At 37.3% G+C, this 21,711-nt stretch overlaps 2 protein-coding genes across 10 annotated transcripts in view; both read right to left on the bottom strand.

Annotated features, from left to right (window-relative positions):
- Positions 1-9,002, bottom strand: part of TCAIM (T cell activation inhibitor, mitochondrial) — a 52,483-nt gene extending 43,481 nt beyond the window's left edge. The window contains exons 1-2 of one of the 4 annotated variants that reach the window (XM_058556167.1): positions 8,554-8,795; positions 3,765-3,817 (exon numbers count right to left, since the gene is read on the bottom strand). Coding sequence is in view for 1 of the 4 variants with exons in the window: in XM_058556152.1 (XP_058412135.1) it covers positions 8,340-8,448 (109 nt within the window). In the remaining 3 variants the exon portion in view is untranslated. Of the gene's footprint in view, positions 1-3,764; positions 3,818-8,339; positions 8,456-8,553; positions 8,796-8,835 lie in introns of those variants that run through there. The other 3 variants (XM_058556175.1, XM_058556160.1, XM_058556152.1) reach the window with 3 other exon arrangements.
- Positions 9,003-10,728: 1,726 nt separating this feature from the next.
- The window catches only part of TOPAZ1 (testis and ovary specific TOPAZ 1), a 78,302-nt gene continuing 67,319 nt past the window's right edge, over positions 10,729-21,711 (bottom strand). For 2 of the 6 annotated variants that reach the window (XM_058556130.1, XM_058556121.1), the window contains 4 exons: positions 21,112-21,276; positions 19,593-19,796; positions 14,359-14,542; positions 10,729-11,069 (listed from right to left, as the gene is read on the bottom strand). In XM_058556130.1, coding sequence (XP_058412113.1) covers positions 10,850-11,069; positions 14,359-14,542; positions 19,593-19,796; positions 21,112-21,276 — 773 coding nt within the window. In that variant the 3' untranslated portion in view covers positions 10,729-10,849. The remainder of the gene's footprint in view (positions 11,070-14,358; positions 14,543-19,592; positions 19,797-21,111; positions 21,277-21,711) is intronic. The other 4 variants (XM_058556094.1, XM_058556113.1, XM_058556104.1 and 1 more) reach the window with 4 other exon arrangements.

Raw genomic sequence — 21,711 nt, 5'->3', positions numbered from 1 at the left:
TACAAATTGGAAAGGAGGAAGTCAAACTGTCACTATTTGCAGATGACATGATTTTATATATAGAAAACCCCTAAAGAATCCACCAAAAAATTTTTAGAAATAATAAATGAATATGGTAAAGTTTCAGGATACAAAATCAACATAGAAAAATCAGTTCTGTTTCTATACACTAACAATGAAGTAGCAGAAAGAGAAATCAAGAATACAATCCCATTTGCAATTGCAACAAAAAGAGTAAAATACCTAGGAACAAACTTAACCAAAGAGGTGAAAGATCTGTACACTGAAAACTATAAAACATTGTGAAAGAAATTGAAGAAGATACAAAGAAATGGAAAGATATTCTGTGCTCTTGGATTGGAAGAATTAACATAGTTAAGATGCCCATACTTCCTAAAGAAATCTACAGATTCAATGCAATCCCTATCAAAGTTCCAACAACATTTTTCACAGAAATAGAACAAAGAATCCTAAAATTTATATGGAGAAGACCCTGAATAGCTAAAGGAATCCTGAGAAAAAAGACCAAAGCTGGAGGTATCACACTCCCTGATTTCAAAATACACTACAAAGCTATAGTAATCAAAACAGTAAGGTACTGGCACAAAAACAGAAAAACACAGATCAACGGAACAGAATCAAAAGCCCAGAAGTAAACCCACACATCTATGGACAGCTAATTTTTGACAAGTGAGCCAAGAACATACCATGGAGAAAGGAAAGTCTCTTCAATAAATGGTGCTGGGAAACCGAGACAGCCACATGCAAAAGAATGCAAGTAGACCATTATCTTACACCATACACAAAAATTAACTCAAAATGGATTAAAGACTTGAATGTAAGACCTGAAACCATAAAAATTCTAGAAGAAAACACAGGCAGTATGCTCTTCAAGATCGGTCTTAGCAGCATATTTTCTAGGACCGTGTCTGACCAGGCAAGGGAAACAACAGAAAAAATAAACAAATGGGACTACATCAAACTAAAAAGCTTCTGCATAGAAAAGGAAACCATGAACAAAATGAAAAGACAACCTAACAATTGGGAGAAGATATTTACAAGCCATATATCTGATAAGGAGTTAATATCCAAACTACGTACAGAATTCGAGCAACTCAACAACAAAAAAACTAACCACCCAATTAGAAAATGGGCAAAAGATCTGAACAGACATTTCTCCAAAGAAGATATACAGATGGCCAACAAGCACATGAAAAGATGTTCAACATCATTAACTATCAAGGAAATGCAAATCACACCTACAATGAGATATTACCACACTCCCGTCAGAATGGCTATAATTAACAAGACAGGAAATAGCAAGTGTTGGAGAGGATGTGGAGAAAAGGGAACTCTCATACACTGCTGGTGGGAGTGCAAACTGGTGCAGCCACTATGGAAAACAGTATGGAGATTCCTCAGAAAATTAAGAATAGAATTACCATATGATCCAGCTATTCCACTGCTGGGTATTTATCCAAAGAACATGAAAACATGAAAGCGTAAAGACACATGCACCCCTATGTTCACCGCAGCATTATTCACCGTAGCCAAGACTTGGAAGCAACCTATGTGCCCATTAAGGGACGAATGGATAAAGAAGATGTGGTATATATACACAATGGAATACTATTCAGCCATAAAAAATGACGAAATCTGGCCATTTGTATCAACATGGATGGACCTTGAGGGTATTATTCTAAGCAAAATAAGTCCAAGGGAGAAGGTCAAATACCATATGATCTCACTCATAAGCGGAAGATAAAAACAACAACAAACACATAGAGACAGAGATTGGATTGGTGGTTACCAGAGGGGAAGGGGGGAGGGAAGAGGGTGAAAGGGGTAATTAAGCACATGTGTATGGTGATGGATTGTAATTAGTGTTTGGGTGGTAAACACGATGTAATTTACACAGAAATGGAAATATAATGATGTACACCTGAAATTTATATGTTATAAACCAATGTTACTGTAGTAAAAAAATAAATGAAAATAAAAAGAATTACCTTTATAAAAAGTGCATTTTCAAACAACAATGGATACTTCACTTTATTTTCTGGTTGAATGGTGTGGCAAGAGTCTCTGGGATACAGAATGTGTTTACATGTATTCATTTAAATGTTTAAAAAGGTGATTTTATTTAACCATTTACCTTGATATTTTGTTTGAGACAAATACACAGATAGAGGAAATACTCCTACCATTTTGAAGAGAGATCAAATAGAGATACAGTGAGGAAAAAAGACACATCTGGACTATTTAAAGGGTATCTGCTACCTGTGATGGACTGTATTCTCACCAAACTTCCTCATGAAGTAAGGAGAATAATCTAGACTTAGTTAAGATAGCAGATACAAGGCTCAAAGCTTGCAAAGAAAGGACTAGAAGGATATACATACGCAACTTGTAACTGGCTATCTCTAGGTGGTAGGATATTAAGTGCTTTAATTTTTTTCTTATTTCCTAGTTTACTTACAATAAACATTTGACATATGTTCTTAAAAATTAAAAAAAAAATCAATGCTTTTAGCATACAAATTAAACGAAGAGAATGAATACAGCAGGAATGAGTGTTGCTCACTCAGTATTTAAGACAGGCCCCTAGCCCTGTCCAAAGACAGTCTTTGATTGTGGTCCCAATCCAGCTCAACAAGAAACAGCTCTCCACACACACACATAATGAAACTTCATTTTTTATATTATTAAGAAAATGTATGCCATTTAACTGCAAAGATACTAATAAAGGAGCTAAAACTGTGAATAAGAAATGAGGAATAATACTTGAGAGGCATATGACCATCCAAGAATACGAATGGGAAATAGATGAAATAATATGCAGCCATGCTGTAACCAACATCCGTCATCCAACATACAATGATCCTAAAGGGGGCCTTGAAAAGCCAGAATTACTGAACAGTGCAAAGCACCTAGGCCTACGATTGCAATGTTTTAATTGTCTTTTCCAGTAATGTCTTAGAAGTTCTAAAATCTAAAATCGTCATCCACTGACGAACAATGTAGGTGATCCAAATGACACGCTCTGCTCCACATTTTCAGAAGCAAGACATCAACACAAACCAAACACTGAAAAGAAACTGTTATGATAACTGATTTGAAATAAATGTTTTGAAGTTTGAAAGTTAAAGCATACTAAAAAGATAATTCGATTGAAAGCAATTTAGAAAAGACTAGCTGCTTCAAATGTGATTCATAAAGAATTTTAGAGGCAGGCCGCCAAGTTACACTGTTTTACTGAGTTTACATATCTAAACATTTACGAATAAGAATTGATGGGAAAAGAAGCTGATTTAGCCAAGAAAGCAGCTTATAGGATTTGTCTTAAGAGTTAGTCTAGAATTAGTCTCCAAAGAATAACCCACAGCAAAACTGCAGAAATTAGAGAATGTATCCTTAATGATTTTCAAACATGGAACATAAGGTACCTTGAGCAGAGAATTATGTGGCACGTTTTAGAAACGTTTCCATCAACAATAATCAAAGTCCCACCCCCAAAAAGTTGCTGTACTTAATAGTACTGATCTTCAGTTGTTTACAAAAATTATTCATTCACTGTTCACTTTGTAATCATAGGGTATAACTAAACCACTACTGAGCAATGACTAATAAAGGACATTAATACTTGGTACAGTGACAACAGATTTCTCCCAGCAGAAATAAAATGTTCTCGAATATCAGTCTGAGCATAAAATCATGGTTTCTAGATTTAGAGAGGACTTTAAAAAAAAAAATTAGGCTCTTACAGGTGGAGAGTTAGGTGTTTTCTGCCAGCTTTTTTTCTGAGTAGTCTTCTTTCCTAAAAAGGTTCACAGGGCAGTAGAGGAGGAGAATTAGAATCTATGCCTGTGCTGTCTAGTAAGGCAGCACTAGCCACATGTGGCTACTGAGCACTTGAAATGCTGCTACTCCACGTTTGAGAAGTGTTTTAAGTGTAAAGTACCCATGGGATTTGAAAGATTTAGTACAAAGAAAGAATACAAAGTATCTCATTAATACTTTTTTATCTTGATTAGAAGTTGACATAATTTATTAAAATTAATTTCATGTCTTTTTGCTTTTTTAAAAGTAAAAGACAACCTGGTTTTAATGGTCTTTTGCAACTGACTACTAGAAAATTAAAAATTACATCTGCAGCTCACATTATATTTCCATAGGACTGCGCTGATTTAAGTCAACGCAAGGCAAAAACGCTTTAAGGGAACACGGCACTGTTGGAGAAGGCAGCCTGTACAATGGTGAGGGAAGGGAGGCTGGAGTGTCTGAGATCTGTATTCAAGCCTTGACTCCAGCACTGAGTAGCTGTGTGAGCAAGGGCAAGTTATTTCACCCTCCTGAGTCTGTTTTCTCATCTAGTAAGTAACACAGATGGTCCAAGAGCAATCTGTTCTGCTAAAAAAAAGTTTCTTTAATGTGATTTAGCTTATGTGCACTCCGTAAACAGGGGAAAGATGTTATACCACATGCATTTTTGCCCCACCATGTTAATGATTTGAAGTGACCAGAAGTGGGCTTTCTACAATTGCAAAGAAGGCTTTAGCTACATGTAAACACCTTAGGGAAAAAACCTGAAAATCTCCCAATATTTCCTTCCTTTGGTTTAAGAAGCAGATGGTCAGTGGCTTCAAGCAGCCCTGCGTTTTCCATGACATCAAGCAACCCGGGCAGCTGCTAGTGCAGATGAAAATGCTAGAGATTTCCACATCTTGTTTAGAGTGGAGTGTATTTTTTCCCCATAAACATTGTTATTTTAGTGTATTATCCTGCAGAATGTCAGGATTTCCTGGAATGCATATATGTCATTATAGCAGAAACACCTGTATAATATGTATTGTCACCTCTTTATCCTTTAATTCAGAATTTAAAAATTTTCATTAACTGAGAGAATACTTTAAGCTAACATGATGCTACAATCTGCTAGACAAGAGTAGTTAGTCAGAAGCTTTATCTTTATTACAGAAAATGTCTATTCAGTTAGAGAGCATTTTATTGAATTTTGTCTTTATTTTATAGAAAAGGAAAAATTACAATTCTAATATTAGCAATAAGGACCGACAAAGTTAATACAAACAAAACAATAAATATATGTATCATTGGCCTTTATCTGATGCTCACTAGACTGAAGTTATCTGCACTCTGTATTTAAGAAAAAATGTTGAAAGACACATAAAATGCTGGAAATATTCATTAAAGACTGTTTCTAGAAGGTGAAATGTAGTCTAGAACATTATAATTATTTTTAGCTCTCTGGATATGGAATCCCACATCAGACTTCTGTACATGTTTTTAGGAATACATTATGTATGAAAGCAGGAGCTACCTATCTCATAGGATTTTGTGAAACAAGTAAAATAATGTACATAAGGGATTTAGCAACATCTGGCAAATAGAAAATTCATAAAAGTGGCAACTATTATCATTATGTAATTCAGGATGTACAGAATACTGCAGAATTCTTTTTTCCCCTCCTACTGAGGACTTACATGTAGCTAGCACACGCAATTAAATACAACTGAAAACAAATTTTGTGATTGGAAAATTCAGAATTTCGCAATAAGGGATCAATGTCTCAAAGTCTTAAAAAATACAGGGCAAGTCAAAAGTACAAATGAACGATTTAATTTCACAAACTTTAGGGAAAAATTGAATCTATCAGAACAAATAAACATGATGTTTATTTTTATTATTGAAAGACAAAGTCAGCACTTGCTAAGTAATAAAAAGACGAGTTTTCATGACAGTAGCATTTCTTTTCCAAAAAAAAAAGAACTGAAGTGGGTATAATACGGTTATACTGTGCTGTGGGAATTGCCTTTTTTATGAATTAATAAAGGCAGTGCTTCTCAACTGGGAGGTGGAGGCACAATATGAGAGGGAATGTGACTTCTTTTCCTTTTGCCAACAATCCTTCCCTCTTCCTCAACGGCGGCCAATTCTTATTTCTATACGAAAATGCTTACATACATAAAAAAGATATTCAGTGAATAATTCTATCAACCAAATTATTGTTCTAAGATGATCATTTCCTACTTAAATCATTGGAGAAAATTGAACAAATTTTTAAATGGATGGTTTCCCCTTGGAGTCCTATGAGTTTTTTGAGTCTTTCCCTTAAGCTCTCCTCTAAGAGTAGGATCTGACAACTAAGTGACAGGGAAGGCATGATCAGATCAGGATCCAGCTTTGTAAAAGATAAAAGGGATAAGGGAAGAAAGAGAAGAAAAAAAAAACAGAAAACAACCTTTGGGGCAGTGGTTTTCAAAACAGCAATAGCATCACTGGGAACTTGTGAGAAATGTCAAGTACCAGGCCCACCCCAGTCCTACAGAATCAGAAACTGGGTGGGGCCCAGCAATCTTTTAAAACACCCTCCACATTCTGATGCACTCTCGAGCTTGAGAACCACTGCTTTAGGGAATCCTGATTTCCTTACATTTTACAGGAGTGAGGGGTCTGTTAGGAAACGTTTAAGCTTTAATTCTTTAAAAATACTTGTTTAATACAAACTTAGGAAATGATCTTTAGGTACTCAATTGTATGCTAAAAATCACATGAAGATTTTAAGTTTTGCTGGAACTAGCTTTGTTTCCTGTATGGTTTACCCACTCCTTGAGATTAAAAAAAAAAATTCTAAGTGGAAACAAGGTTAAAGCACAGCCAGCTGCTTGCCCTTTCATGTGGCACGGATCTTGGGGTCAGTTCAGTCCTCATCACTGCAAGACCAAGAACCCAATTTTATCACTTCAGGCAGAAATAAACAGGCACTGGGAAAACGAAATCATAAGGGGCCTGAGTGATAACTACAACGTCAACTTCTTAATTTACTATGAGAAATATAACTGCTAAGAAGACTAGAAGATTCAGATCTGCAGTTCTTTCCCTTATAGGAGAAGCGACAGAAAATCAAATGCTACCACCAGATTGAAGACACGCTGCTTCAGAGGAGAGTACAGTGCTCTCATTCGCTAACGAGAAACAGTGCGAAAGCCCGGGGCACCTAGGTCAACTGCAGGTTCCTGTCTTCAGACAAATTCTTACATGAGTGGTTCTTGTACACTTTACAGGTAGCCCCCTATCCTTCCGTAGAGAAAAGGCCTCAGGCATGCTACAAAATAACTAAAAAGGTTATACTGTCTTATCAGACTTGGGAGGCACTTTGGGTCCTTAATTCACCCTGTACATCAACAGGCATTTACCACTTGAGTGTCAAGCTCTATGCAAAGTACTGGGAATAGAAAAACATTAAGACAATTCCACTTCTCCAAAAACTTACAGTCTAGAAGAGAGGGAGAGAGTGGAAAACCAGACACAGGCAGAAAATTATAAAACAATGCAGTAAATGAAATGATACAGCCACGCAGAGAGTATTATGGGAAACTCCCAGCTGCTACATCTAGAATAGGGGGCTCTGGAAGCTCTCTTCCAAGGAGATGGTGTCCTCTTTGGATGGAGGGTGGAAGATAGGGAAGGACACAATTCATTTACAAACCACTGTAAATGGCTGCGTAATCCATGTAACAGTGATGTTAGCTTCTATTTCATAAAATGAAAATATCTGATTTTAACCTAAATTCTGTGCTAAGCGAGGCATTAAATCTTCTGTGCAGTTTCAAACCAAATTTGGTAGAGATATCTAAATTGGTGGAAAAGCCAAATTATGGGTTAAGAAAAACTGTTTTGTTTTGCTTAAACTACTTTTGATAGATACAGAAACAGCGTCTGCCAAACAGAGGTCCTAGGACTGATCTTTGGCCATTTGGCACAATTTTTATTTGAAAGTAACTTATTCTAACAAAGTTAATATCCTCAGGCTACTCTCATTTTAACTGTGACTTCTCTTAGTAACTATCTTGTAAGGTTTTAAAAAGCAGTTTGTTCCATCAAGGAGGGATAAAAGCAGGCAATTTTTCATTGCTTTTCAGTTAAATACTTCTTAGGAAAAGGAAAAAGGCAAAGAAAAAGCAAAAGCAGGAAGTCCTATTAGATAAATCAATAAATTATAGCTAGAGCAAAGTAGCTAGATTCTTTAGCTTCCTTTTCTAAATCTTTTGCTATGAGACTTAAATTATAACAATTTCCTATGATAAGTCAAAGACTTCGGGGAAATATTATAGCCAGAAACAATAAAACCGAAATCGTCTTTGGTTTCTCATTTCAAGTTAAAACAGATGCGATGCGGATCCTCCGGCCCCTGGCATCCCCTCAGTTCAAAAGTTAGCACGTCGAGCTAAGGTGACTCCGTGCGCGGCCCGTCCCGACCGCCCCTTCTGCCCCGAGCGGCCTGAAGGCACAATTGGAGCCCCTCCCCTCCTGCTTCTTACAGTTCTGGCAAGGGTCCGCCGCGAGGGCTTTCTCCGACCTGTTCCACCTCCCACCTAGGACCGGGAGGGAGGACAGCCACTCCTCCCGCAGAGCGGTGCGGGGGCGCATGCGCAGCGGGGCGCCGGCTCGGCCAGGGAGCGCGCGCGCGCCACAGGGCCCGGCGCTCCCGCCTGCGCTCGCCCCGCTTGCAGACAGGCTCTGGGAGACTCCTACCCGCAGTGCTCTCTGAGCCCCCACCCCTGAAATCTCAGCCGGGCGCGCACTCCTCCTCTCGTCCATCTGCCGCCTCCCGCGGCGGGTCGCTAGAGGTGAGTCCGGGCACCGGAACCGGCTCATTGGCTGAAGCGTGCCAGGCCTTCCTCCTTGGAGCGCCTGCGCGCAGCAGAGACGCGGATTAAAAGCCTTGGCAGTACTCCGCCCGCGCTGACGTCAGCGCCGAGGTGACCGCCCCTTTTTTGCCGCAGCTCTGAAGCCCCGGTCCCTCCGCCTCCTTACCGCCGGCTGGAGTGGGCTCCTCGCCCTCCGCTGAGAGCTTTCGGAGGCGCGAATGAGCACTCCGAGATATGAAGGACTAGGCCGGAGGTAGTCGGAACATAATTAGGCGGCAGGTGGCGGAGCCTGGCCCGAGGGTCAGTGGGGAGGGCGGGGACCGAAGGGCGACTGAGCACGCGCTGGAGCCTGGAGCTGGGGGACGAGGAGAGAGGGCGGCTGGAGGGCGCGCGCATGCGCCGGGCTGTCCCCCGCCTCGGTCCCATATTCCGTCCCCGGACTCCCGCGCCCTGGGAGGGGGCGAGGCTGGCTCAGCGGATCCGCCCGCAGAGCTTACGCCTTAGGACGACTCTCAGTTGAGAACTACAGATTTTAAAGGTCTTGTTGAAGTATGTCCTTTGGTTTTCCTTACGTAAATAGAGCTGATTTTTAGAAATTTCTCCGGTTTGCATTTTCCTTTTGACTTGGGCCCCTTCAGTATCTGGCTATTTGCAAAACCCTGAGTATTCTCCAATATCAGCCTGGGTTTTTTGCTGTTAGCTTTATTTTTCCTTCTGTGACATTGATTACCCCCAGAAACTGCCACACATGAAATTAGGCAAATACAATAACCGCTCTTTTCCCTTTTCTACCTTTTGGCACCGTTGACTGAGGCAAAAAAAAAAAAAAAGCCTCTATTTGTTCCAGCCCTAAAGGCTCTTCTCATTAGAAACAGTATGGTCACTTGTGATTCATTCCATCCAATCCCATTTTTCCTAAAAGTTTATCATTTCTCGCATCTTCATCCTTTCAAATGCATCCTTGCCACCAGCATCTAAAGTCTTATATTTCTCTAATTCCTTTCTTTGGGTTTCAGTTACCACTTACAGAAAAGACATAACTCACCATTCTCCACTTGTCCTCAAAGGCACCTCAAACTGATGGTAGTAATCTCCAAACCTAATTTATTTCCTAGGCGTCACATTTAAGTAATGGCAGTTATAGTCACCCAGTTTGTTCATATTAGAGAACTGGGCATCTTTCTTGACTTCTCCCTCACTTCCCATTTCCCATTCATGATAGTATTCACTCTACATTTCATCATATTAAGGCAGTTTGCTAAGCGCTAACTTGTGAGGTTATAGACTTATTCCAGTGATGCTGCCATTACCATATTTGGGGAATTCCTTTAAGAAATACTTTCAGTCCCCCTGGTCACGACTTATTCTTTTGTTAACTCATTTTAGTCAGACTTTTTTCTTAAGGATTGAGGATGACCAGCTTGGAGAATGACTGCTACAGATTCTGGAGATGACCTCAAAAAAGGACTTTTAACTTCTTAAGGTAGTTTGAAAGGGACATCCTTGTTTGGACATTTAAGTTCTGGTATATTTGTTTAAAATACTGTTTTCTTTAGTTATAGCTAATCTAACATTCATAAATTACAAATTTTCAAAATACATATTGTATTCTAAAATACACTAAAGGAAAACTATTCAGAGGGTAATTTAAAATTTTTTGGTATAACTCAGAAGGTACTCTGGAATTTTAGTGTTTGAGTCATTTTTCAATATTATGTTATTCTAGATTACAGATGTAGAATAAACTTTAGAAAATGGACTGAGTATACACTAAACCTATTTCATACCCCTAAAGGTTTTTCTGAAAACTCCAGTTACCTGCTTGTATAGTTTCCCTTTTATGTCTCCCTCTTATTAAATGCTGCACAATATTCAGTTTGTGATTTTTCATTGTTTGGATTTCAGAATACATAGGGATTTACTATACTTAGGTTTACCTAAATTAAAGAGAAGTCAAGTAATTTGACAAGTGACTTTTCAGTGTGGGTAAAACCAGTATAAATTGGATACAATCAAAATTTTGTTTGAAATTTTGTTGAAATAGTGTTTGAAAACTACTTACTGTAAGTCAATAAAGGGGCAAAAGCTGAGTATAATGAAAACTGCCTTTATTTTTATTGCCTTTTATTTTCAACAATGATTACTTGAACTTAAAAAAAAAAAAATCCTTTATTAGCTAACTAATGGTTACTGAAAAGCCAAACCTTTCCAGCCCACTTCATATTCTCTTTCAACCATTTCAGGGCAGAACACTGTTCCAAACTATAAACCTGTTCCTTATTAACATTGACGGTCATGTGCTTAATGAAAAGCTTTGGATCCGATATACGAGCAGCCATAATTAATCTTTCTACTGCAGCTTGATAATCATCCTTGCTCCGAGATTTGTTTTCTTCACATCTACAAAGTGAACACCTCACAAAGTCAGAAACTCTAAACAGCTATATAGTTTCTTCAAAAGACAGCCATTTACATTTATTGGTACTAAGTGTCAAAGTCTTTAACAGTGGCTTGCAAACTTTTTTGAGCATGACACACATTTTATATTGTGACCCAGGATACACCCTCACATAAAAACGGAAATAAAAGTTTCACAAAACAAGACTAACCCTTATGAAATATACTCTATTTTCTATTGTCTTTCATTTTTGAATAATGTGGTTGCAACCCCCTAAATTGATTTCACCACACAAAGGGGCTATGAGCCACAGTTTGAAAAACACTGATCTAGAACAGCTAATAACCTCTATCTTTGTATTTTCAAAGTTAATAAGTGCATAATTATTCATTATAATGCATAAAAGAATACTGAATTTAATCAAGTTTGGAGTTACTAACATTCACATGTTTTACTTTGATATTGGCTATTTAATTATAAGCATACACTTAACATGTAGCTAACATCTGGTAGGAATTGTAGCTATACGCCTTTACTGAATTTCCAGTTATTCAGTCCTGATTTAAGGTACTTCACTAAGTGCTAGAATTTACTTTTCCAATAACTTTTCTACTAGTTTCCAAATATCATAAAATTCATACCTCATGGCTGTTTTTCCTATAGGATAGGGAGTGGGAAGTATTTAAAATAGAAATGTGGCTGTTATAATATTAAGCATCACTTTTTGTTTGTGTTCACTGCATCCTGTTCTTGGCACCTGTACAGCCCAGCAGTAAGTCCCAAGAATGAGCCTACCTGCGTTAACACCAACGTGGGGTCCACAGAGTGGTGGGAGTGAGGACTTCCACTTGGAACAGGAACCAGTGGTCAGAGAGAGGAAAGATTGGTCAGGCACCTTCTAGTACATTGTGGCTTAGGAACTGGTGCCTGGAATCTGGTAGAATGGGCCTATGTCAACTATGTGCAGTTTTTAAAACTCTAAAGATGAATAAAATTCTCTCTCATAGAGGTTAATGTAACAAGGCACGGCTCCATATGATAATAATATTGGCTTGGACAAAATCAAAGATCTAGGCATGTCACTAGTAATGCAGTTGGGTCATAAATACCCCCCAAATTCAATAGTGAATAAAGAGGCTGCATATGTGTGGAGAATGGAAAGCTATGAGAAAACCAAACCGTCATCAGGATGATGGGGAGCCCAAATGCCTCATGCCACTGTAGTGCACAGTGGTAAATACAGAAGCCCTCAGAAAAGAACTGAGCTATAAAAGCTAATTTTAGTGGATTAAAAAAAAAATGGTAGGGGCCAGCCTGGTGGTGCAAGTGGTTAAGTGCATGTGCTCTGCTGCGGCAGCCCCGAGTTCGCCGGTTTGGATCCCGGGCTCGCACCAATGCACTGCTTGTTAAGCCATGCTGTGGTGGCGTCCCATATAAAGTAGAGGAAGATGGGCACAGATGTTAGCCCAGGGCCAGTCTTCCTCAGAAAAAAAAAAAAAAGGAGGATTGGCATTGGATGTTAGCTCAGCGCTGGTCTTCCTCACCAAAATAAATGAATGAATGAATGAATGAATGAATGAATAAATAAATAAATAAATGGTAGACCTAAAATTATTTCCTAATTCTCCTTGCCTTAAGTGTGGGCTGGATTAAATGACTCATTTATCACAAATAGAATAGAGCAGAAATGACAGTGTGCAACTTTGAACACTAAGTTGTTAGATCATAATTCTCCATGGGTCTCTTGCATTTCTGGAAGTTTTGAGAGCTGAGACACTGACTACCCCTTGTTCTGGATTTCAAGGATGTTTATACAGTGAACAACCTTGAAAGACAAAGATAGTTTCTCCTTCTGGAGCAAAGGGAGTTCGCTTACAGCCTTACGAGACGGAGATAGTGTTTCCAGGCAGCACAAAGGCAGGCATGCTTATTACCCATTATAAGAGATTTGGGTTCCCTAAGTTCAGGACTCTTCTCTTATAATAGAACCCACTGCATGTGCAGGTGTCCATGTGGGCCCATCTGTGAGACTTGGGAGCAAGAGGAAGAGATACAAATATGCAGTCATGGTGCTTGCTGTACCATAAGTAATAAAGCCCTCTGTCTCACACACAGGAGTCTTGTGTCTTATGCTATGATCCATGAAACTGTGGCAGGCTGACCTGTAGCCTGCAAATAGGGTAAAATCTCAAGAGTTTTCACAGTTCTTGATAAAGGTCATAAAAGGCACTATAGCTTCCTCCTTGCTTTTTCTCTCCTGGATGACTGACTCAGAGAAGTTAGCTGTCATGTCATGAAGACACTCAAGGAACCTATGGAAAGGCCAATATGGCGAGGAACTGAGACTTCCTGCCAACAGGCATGTGAGTGAGCCATCTAGAAAACAGATCCTCCAGCCCCAGTCAAGCCATCAGGTAGGTGACTCCAGCTCCGCACCACATTCTGACTCCAACAATGTGAGAGACCTGAGCCAGAACCATTCTGCTAGGCTACTCCAAAATTCCTGACCCACAGAAACTAAAATAATATTTGCTGTTTTAAGCCACTAAGTTTTGGGATAATTTATACACAATAATAGATAGCTGATAGAATATTCAATCTGAGGATCTGCTTTGTAACACCAGTAAACTGAACCAAAATTTTTGTCAAGAAGCTTTAAAACAGGAGTACCATGAGACCTTATGTCACAAGTTGCCTGGATAAGGCTGACAAGAAAGTGGAGTAGTATAAGCCTACGTTCTGGGACTTTGAACAAAATTATTTGAAGGGATGCCACTCTGGTCTAACAGCTACATTATAATATTTATGCATTTATAACATTTTAAAATATAGAAACTAGGCTGATGGCTTTATTTTCAATAGGATTCTTGACTGAACCTAATAAACTATCACATATTTCCATTTTAGATTTGGTTCTTAGATCTTCTGTGTTGACCAAAAAGAAAAAAAAACTTTTAGGTAGCTATCTAAAAACTATCAGTACACAAAAACGATGGATACCTAAAGAGGACCCATCTCTTTGAACATCTAACAGCATCTTCAAAGTTGTTCAAGTTTTTATTGAATGCTACTAACTTGTTTGGTTTTAAGTCTCCAATAGGTCAAATCCTTTCTCAATTTAAATGTTACCAAAATTTGTAAATACACACATACATGGGTTTATAAATATAAATACATAAGAACATATATATAAACATATATATATAAATATATAAAACATTTATGTCCTAGGGCAGGTGTAGGGTACCATAATCTCCTTTCAGGATGCAATTAGAAGTTATATCAACCTACCTTTTCAAAACTATCTGTAGCATCTGTGTAGAAGTTCCAGGACCCTGAATAGTACTAGCATTAGATACCAGGAAGATTTCAATAGCTAAAAGCATTTCAATCTCAGAGAAATAAGAAGGAATGAGTAGAAGTTTTCGGTATAAATTTCCCTCCAATGGTCGGTAGCAACCCAATGAAAGAGCACCTGAAAATCAAATAATAGATTGAACTTTACTAAAACCACAATAGGTGAAAACCTAGACTTCCAAAATATCCATAGGTGATAATTACTTACATTACAGAATAATTCCTCATATTAGAAGCAGATTTATTACACAAATTACACAAATTCAATGGTAGTGAGCTTATCCTAGTACATTTGAAATTATTCTTTGTAAAATGCTTTTAAAACATTAACTATGAAGTGAGAAATATATATATCTATATATTTTTGGGGGGTGTGTGTGTGTGAGGAAGATCAGCCCTGAGCTAACATCCATGCTAATCCTCCTCTTTTTGCTGAGAAAGACTGGCTCTGAGCTAACATCTATTGCCAATCCTCCCCCCAAAGCCCCAGTAGATAGTTGTATGTCATAGTTGCACATCCTTCTAGTTGCTGTATGTGGGACTCGGCCTCAGCATGGCCGGAGAAGTGGTGCGTCAGTGCACGCCCAGGATCCGAACCCGGGCTGCCAGTAGCGGAGTGCGCACACTTAACCGCTAAGACATGGGGCCGGCCCTGAAGTGAGAAATATATTTTAAAAATTCTCTGAGAAATGACTTTTTTTTTTTTTTTTTTTTTTTTTTTTGTGAGGAGATCAGCCCTGAGCTAACGTCCGCCAATCCTCCTCTTTTTTTGCTGAGGAAGACGGCCCTGGGCTAACATCGGTGCCTATCTTCCTCCACTTTATATGGGACGCCGCCACAGCATGGCTTACCAAGCAGTACTTTGGTGCGCGCCCGGGATCCGAACCAGCGAACCCCGGGCCGCCGCAGCGGAGCGCGCGCACTTAACCGCTTGCGCCACCGGGCCGGCCCCTGAGAAATGACTTTTGAGCCTCAGTGTGGCAACTGCCCATTTATTTCTAGCCGTAGTCAACACAACATAATTTCAGAATAACTAAAAAACAGAATGGCTACTTGGGTTTTATTTTAATGGGATCTGGTCTAATAGCAACTAATATATTTATAATTATTGCCTATCTTGAATTATGAATCCAAAATGTAGGAAAAGAAAATAGTAATTATAATTTGAAGATTTTACTTTGTATCACATAGTTGTATATTTGAGTGCACTTATTTCTAGTTTGTGCAACAAATATTTACTGTTCCTACTATGGCATTGAGCTAAGCACTAGATATAAAAGTGAATAAAATACATTTCCATCTTGTAGGTGCTCAGTGTGTTGTGTAGCTGTACTCACCAACTCATGTTCTAAGATTTTTACTTTTCAAGAGAAGAGATTTAACTTTTAAACTGTTTAAGTGCTCATTACCAGTGATAAATAGGGAAATCCCCTTAAGTCCTAGGCCATCCAAATTGTGTATAGGCAATATTATATTGCATATTATTTTACTGAAACCAATTTAAATCTATTTGTAAAATGTGTTTAAAATGTTTTGTTATGTTTCTTCAAGAAATCTTTCTAATGTGGATGATGATGGCTAATCTTTGAGGACCTACTATGAGCTAGGTACCTGTGCTAAACATATAGATTTTTATCTAATTTTAACCTGGCGATTCACTACCTTTGAAATTAGGTACAACGACTCCCATATTATAGATGAGGGGTTTTGGGTAAGCACCCTGGCCTTCTGACTCCAGATTTCGGATTCCTAACCACTAGGTAGTCCCATCTCCCTAGGTCACTTCCAGGACTAACAAACCATCGACTCATTCACTTTCCTAGCTGTTGGTAGGTACAATTTATGTGCATTCCTGTTTTACTTTTCTGACCAGAAGAGGAAAACAAAAAATAACAAATTGAATAGAAATTTACTAACATTACTTTTTCTCCCTAAAATCAAACATGAAAAGAAAAATACTCCCATTTGGTTTAACAGGGGGAAAGTAATAGAAAGACACACTAATAATATCTTCCCATTGTGACTTTTCAGCTCTGAGAGAAAAGCAGTATTTTTAGGACTAGGGAGAGCAAATTAGGAGCATCAGGAAGGCAACTTGACTGTCCCTGGACAATTTCCTTCTGATTAGTTTGGGAACAAAAGCAAAGCCATCAAGAAAGTGAAAGACAACTCACAGAATGGAAAAAGAAAATTGAAATGGATATATCTGACATGGGACTTGTATCCAGAGTGTATATGTATGTATACTATGTGTATATGTACATATGTGTGTGTATAGGTATGCACACACACACACTCTTACAACTCAACAATAAAAAAAAATTTAAAATGTGCAAAGAAAAAAAGTGGGTAAAGGATTTTTTCCACTGAAGATATACAAATGACCAATAAACATATGAAAAGATGCTCAACATCATTAGGAGCAAGCAAATCAAAACTACAAAGAGATATCACTTTAAATTCACTAGGAAGGCTAAAATAAAAAACACAGTAACAAGTGTTGGCGAGGATGTGAAGGAATTAGATATCCCACACATGGCTGGTGGGAATATAAATATAAAATGGTGCAGCTTCTTTGGAAAACAGATTGGCAGTTCCTCAAAATGCTAAACATAGATTTACCGTATGAGCCAGCAATTCTGCTCCCCATAGAAAAGAAAATATACGTCCACACAAAAACTTACATGTCAATGTTTGCAGCAGTGTACTTCATAATAGCCAGAAAGTAGAAACAACTCAAATCAACTGATGGATGGATAAACAAATTCCATATAATGGAATACTATTCAGCAATAAAAAGGAATGAAGTACTGTTACATGCTACAACATGGATGAAGCTTGAAAACATTATGCTAAGGCTAAGAAGCCAGTCACAAAAAATTACATATTGAATGATTCCATTTATGTGACATGCCCAGAATTGGCAAATCCATAGAAACAGAGAGTAGATTAGTTGTTGCCTGAGCAGGAGACATCCAGGGAATGGGGAATTAATGCTAATATGTTTAGGGTTTCTTTTTCTGGAGGTGCTGAAGATGTTCTAAAATTTAGATTGTAGTGATGACTGTGCAACTCTGTGAATACAATGAAAACTAATGCACTGTACTTTAAATGGGTGAATTTTACGGTATGTGAAATTACCTCGATAAAGCTGTGAAAAATATTTTTAAAAAAAGCAAAACAAAGGCACTGGCAGCACAGCCTAAACCAGTGCCTTGATGAAAAATTAGCTGTAAGCCCAGAATCGAGTACTATGGGATGTGATTATAAGGCATTTAAAGGCTTTTCTAGCAAGCATTAAGCTGTGTGTGAAGATAAATCTAAAGGGAGTTCCAATGATATTTTAAATGTCAACATTGTCAGGAAATGAGATATTCTGAAGACCGATCAGTGACTATAAATAACTCATTTCATTTCATAATTCAGGTACATTTTAAAAAAAAACAAAAATACTCTTTACCCTATAATTTAACTTGCAAAAGTCCCAGAAGTTTCACTGTGTATGAAATCAGGCATAGATGTATTTAGATAAGAGGGAAAGTGCTAATAATAAAGGTACTGAATTGTACCTCGGCATTAATTACTTTAACACATGGTTAAAAAAAAATCTTTAAATTATTATGAGGGCTGGAAGAATTTGGGGGAATGGGGAGTGACTGCTAACGGGTATAGGTTTTCTTTTTGGTATGATGAAAATGTTCTAAATTGATTGTGGTGATGGTTGCACAACTCTGTAAATATACTAAAACCATTGAATTGTACATATTAAATAGGTGAACTGTGTGGTATTTGAATTATATATCAATAAGGCTGTTAATAAGAATTTTTAAAATAAATGATTAAGTTTAGTTGCTTTAATACAAAATTTTATTTCCAACTAAAAATAGAAAGATTCATAGAAATCTCATTTAAATGTTTCCAAGTTTGTAGTTTCTCCCTGTGGCATACAAAAACCTTCTGATGGCATTTTCCTCAAATTGCACAATTCTTTGAAAAACAACCCCATTAAAATCAATTCTAAACACTAAAATCGAGACGTTATAGCAAATAGTACATATATACTTTGTGTGTGTGATTTATAGCAGGGAAATAGTATAAAGAGTTGAAACACAACCACAAAATCAAAATGAGGTGTTATGAACAATTCCACCTTTCCTCTAAATTTCTGATCCTTTTTTTAAAAATTTTGCTTTCAAAACTTCTTTTGATTGTAACCTACAATAAGAAATAATTTTACATAATGACCCAGTAAACATATATGTATATATGTAACTGAAATGAAAATTTTATCAAATCATACTTAACATTACTATCTGAATGCACGCTAATATTTTCTTTCTCATTTGATTGGGAAAAAAAAGTTTCCACCTGCTAAACTGATCATAGCTGGTAATGTGAAAACTCTCACTTCCAAGTTAAGAGAGGTTTTTGTGTTGGTAGGGGTGGCTGGAATGTTTGACTCATCTGGCACAGTGGTGACACATAGTAGGCACTCAAATGTTTGTTATATACATGACAATGGTAGAAATGGAAATTTAAGACAAATTACTGCAGGAAGGCAGAAAAGAATTGTTTTCTAGATGTAGATTCTATACGGAATTACTTTCTAATTAAAAAAACTGTGAGGTGGTTGGGACTAGAAAAATTATTAATTTTCCAGGCTTCCTTGTTAGAAACAGCTGTAAATAGATTAACAAAGTTCTATTACTAGGAGCCATGTGAAAACTGTTATGTATCATGTTCATTGTGATGGCAGCCTCTGTACTTCCTATGTGGCCTGCTAAAAATATTCTAAGTTATAAAGATCAGGGATATAGTGGGGATAAATAAAATATGTAAATATTCCTTAAACTTTCATTCTACCCAATTGTTTTACTCCTGTATATTTAAGATATGCCAAACTGGTTCCAATTCTGTTTTTATTTCTTTTGTGCATCCTCCAGTGGACATGCTTATGTGCAAAGAAATAAAGATATAGTAATTAGAAACGAGAAATAAGGTTTCAAAAGAGAGCACAAATCTGTTTAGACCACTATCTTTGAATGTGTTATCAACTGCTCTTTCTACATATTTAAATGCTTAGTTGTAAATATTACACAAGAATTCAGGGTTAGAAAATCAAAGTCAAAACTAATATATTAAATTAAAAATTTTTAAATGTAACTTACTTTTGTAGTGGGCTCTGGCTTTGAGCCATAAACAACTCCTTCCTAAAGAAGTAATTAATCTTCTAAGAAAAGAAAAATCAATAGGGATGCTCTTTGAAATCATAAATTCTGCTACGGAGGATGACATACCAAGACTGTTGCTTTCTATACAGGCATCTAGAAGTTTATTAAAAAGAAGGCTATACTGTGAGACGGCCACAGTTTCTGAAAAGAAAAAATAATTTATATAATGAAATTTATCTATCTTAGTCTCTCAAACTTCTCTCTCTTACTACTTTCCTTTTCCCTCTGCTCCCCTTGGCACTTTCCTACCCACTATAGGAGTCACAGTCACTAAAATGCAATCATCTTACATATTCTCTAAGGAACAAACAAAAAAGCATTCAACAAAAGCAGAACAGTTGATTTACTTTGTAATGAAGAATATGAAAGGAAGCTTGACAATGATTTCAGAGGCTGCATTAACACACCTGTCTATGATCCCCACAGGTGACTGCATCTCAGTGTCTCACATGAATGACTGCATGGTTCTGTTTGCATTCTAGCTACAGTTCGGACCTCAGACTTATATTTCCCATGACCCAAAATAAATCATCCCCTCATAAATATTCAGTCTCAAATTAAAAAAAATCCTTTATTGGGTATTTCTATTCTTCACTTAGAAGAAAGTGAAGTCACCTTGGAGATTCCCAAGTCTTTTATTTCCTATATTCAGTCAGTTTGATGTAGGACCTAGACCCTAGGCCTTTATCACTTTAGGATCTTTTAGTGGTCCAGGCCTTATCAGGAAATCGATCTCCTTATCTTTAGTCTCTTCCTTAAACACTTACCTCCAAAGGAACTTTCCTAAAACACCAGGATTGATAAAGCACTAAGGGGAGGCCCTAAGATTAACGTTTTCATTAAATGTTAACCCATCCCTCTGAACTCACCACTCAGCTCATTTCTGACCTAAAGCTTTTGTTCATGTTTCCCTAACATAGACTCCCTCTTCCTGTCCATATATGACTTGAGCTTTATCATTTAGAGCACTCCCTACCATTTTCCATATTAGTATTCTCCTTCTTTGAACTTGTCATCTGCTTAATTTCCTCCGTTTATTCCATGTTTACCTATGTTCCAAGATAATGGAAACTACGTTCTATATTTGTTAATTGATAAAAGAAAAAGTATTCTTCATTAGTCCAATGCAATGACTTCTTTTAAGATATGAAGCTTGCTGGGGCACTTAACGTATTGTTTGCTGATGACTTGATAGAGGTAGGGAAGGGGGAATGATGAAAATGCTTCTGTTAGGAACTGCTGACAAACAACCTAAAAGACAAGCATCTCTGATTTTCTTTTAAACCATCAGGAAAGCATATTCAATTTGCAGAGAACACCTTTTACAGAAAATAACTTCATTACAAATATATGCTGAATACAAAACTCAACCAAAACAGGTAGAGAACTGTGTCTTACTAACAGTTAAACACCAGATGGGCAACAGATAATTAAGCTAGACTTTTAAAAAACATACCTTGAGAATTTTGAAAACCTGGTAGATTTTGCAAAACTTCAAATGTCTGTCTGTAAAGGCTCTTGGCTAAGATTTCATGTGCAATTGTACAGAGCAGATTATGTCGATTGAGTACATCCAGTCTATCACAAGGCCACAGTGGTGTATTGATTATCCATTCTGACTCTTCCAAAAAAAAAAAAAGTACTAATACTTTATTTACACTACGAAAATTACACTTAACAGTATAATCACAACTAATGTTTTGAAACATCTTTTGGAAAGTGGCAAAACTTAGATATGTGTACTCAGAAAAGATAACCATGGCTCAATTTATCAGAAACAACTTGTATAGTGATGATCATCATCCTAAGAAGATGCAAACTAATGACCACTTTGTTATACTTATTTTTTAAATTAATTCTTCATTTTTCTGTGTGTATTAATCAGTCATTGATTCTGAAGTTAATGTTTCTCTTTATATGACAAAAGTGTTCAATTATCATGAGTATTTGTTATAAGGTAAAATATTTGTGTGGACAAGTTCAACAATTTTATAATAAAGAATACATAATTAGTTTTGGTATTCTTGGGGAGCAGCTTTTCCCTCCAATTACTACC

Source organism: Diceros bicornis, chromosome 2 (assembly GCF_020826845.1).
Source record: "Diceros bicornis minor isolate mBicDic1 chromosome 2, mDicBic1.mat.cur, whole genome shotgun sequence".
Lineage (NCBI taxonomy): Eukaryota > Metazoa > Chordata > Mammalia > Perissodactyla > Rhinocerotidae > Diceros > Diceros bicornis.
Note: the sequence above shows the minus strand (reverse complement) of the source record. Positions and strands in the feature narration are given on the sequence as shown.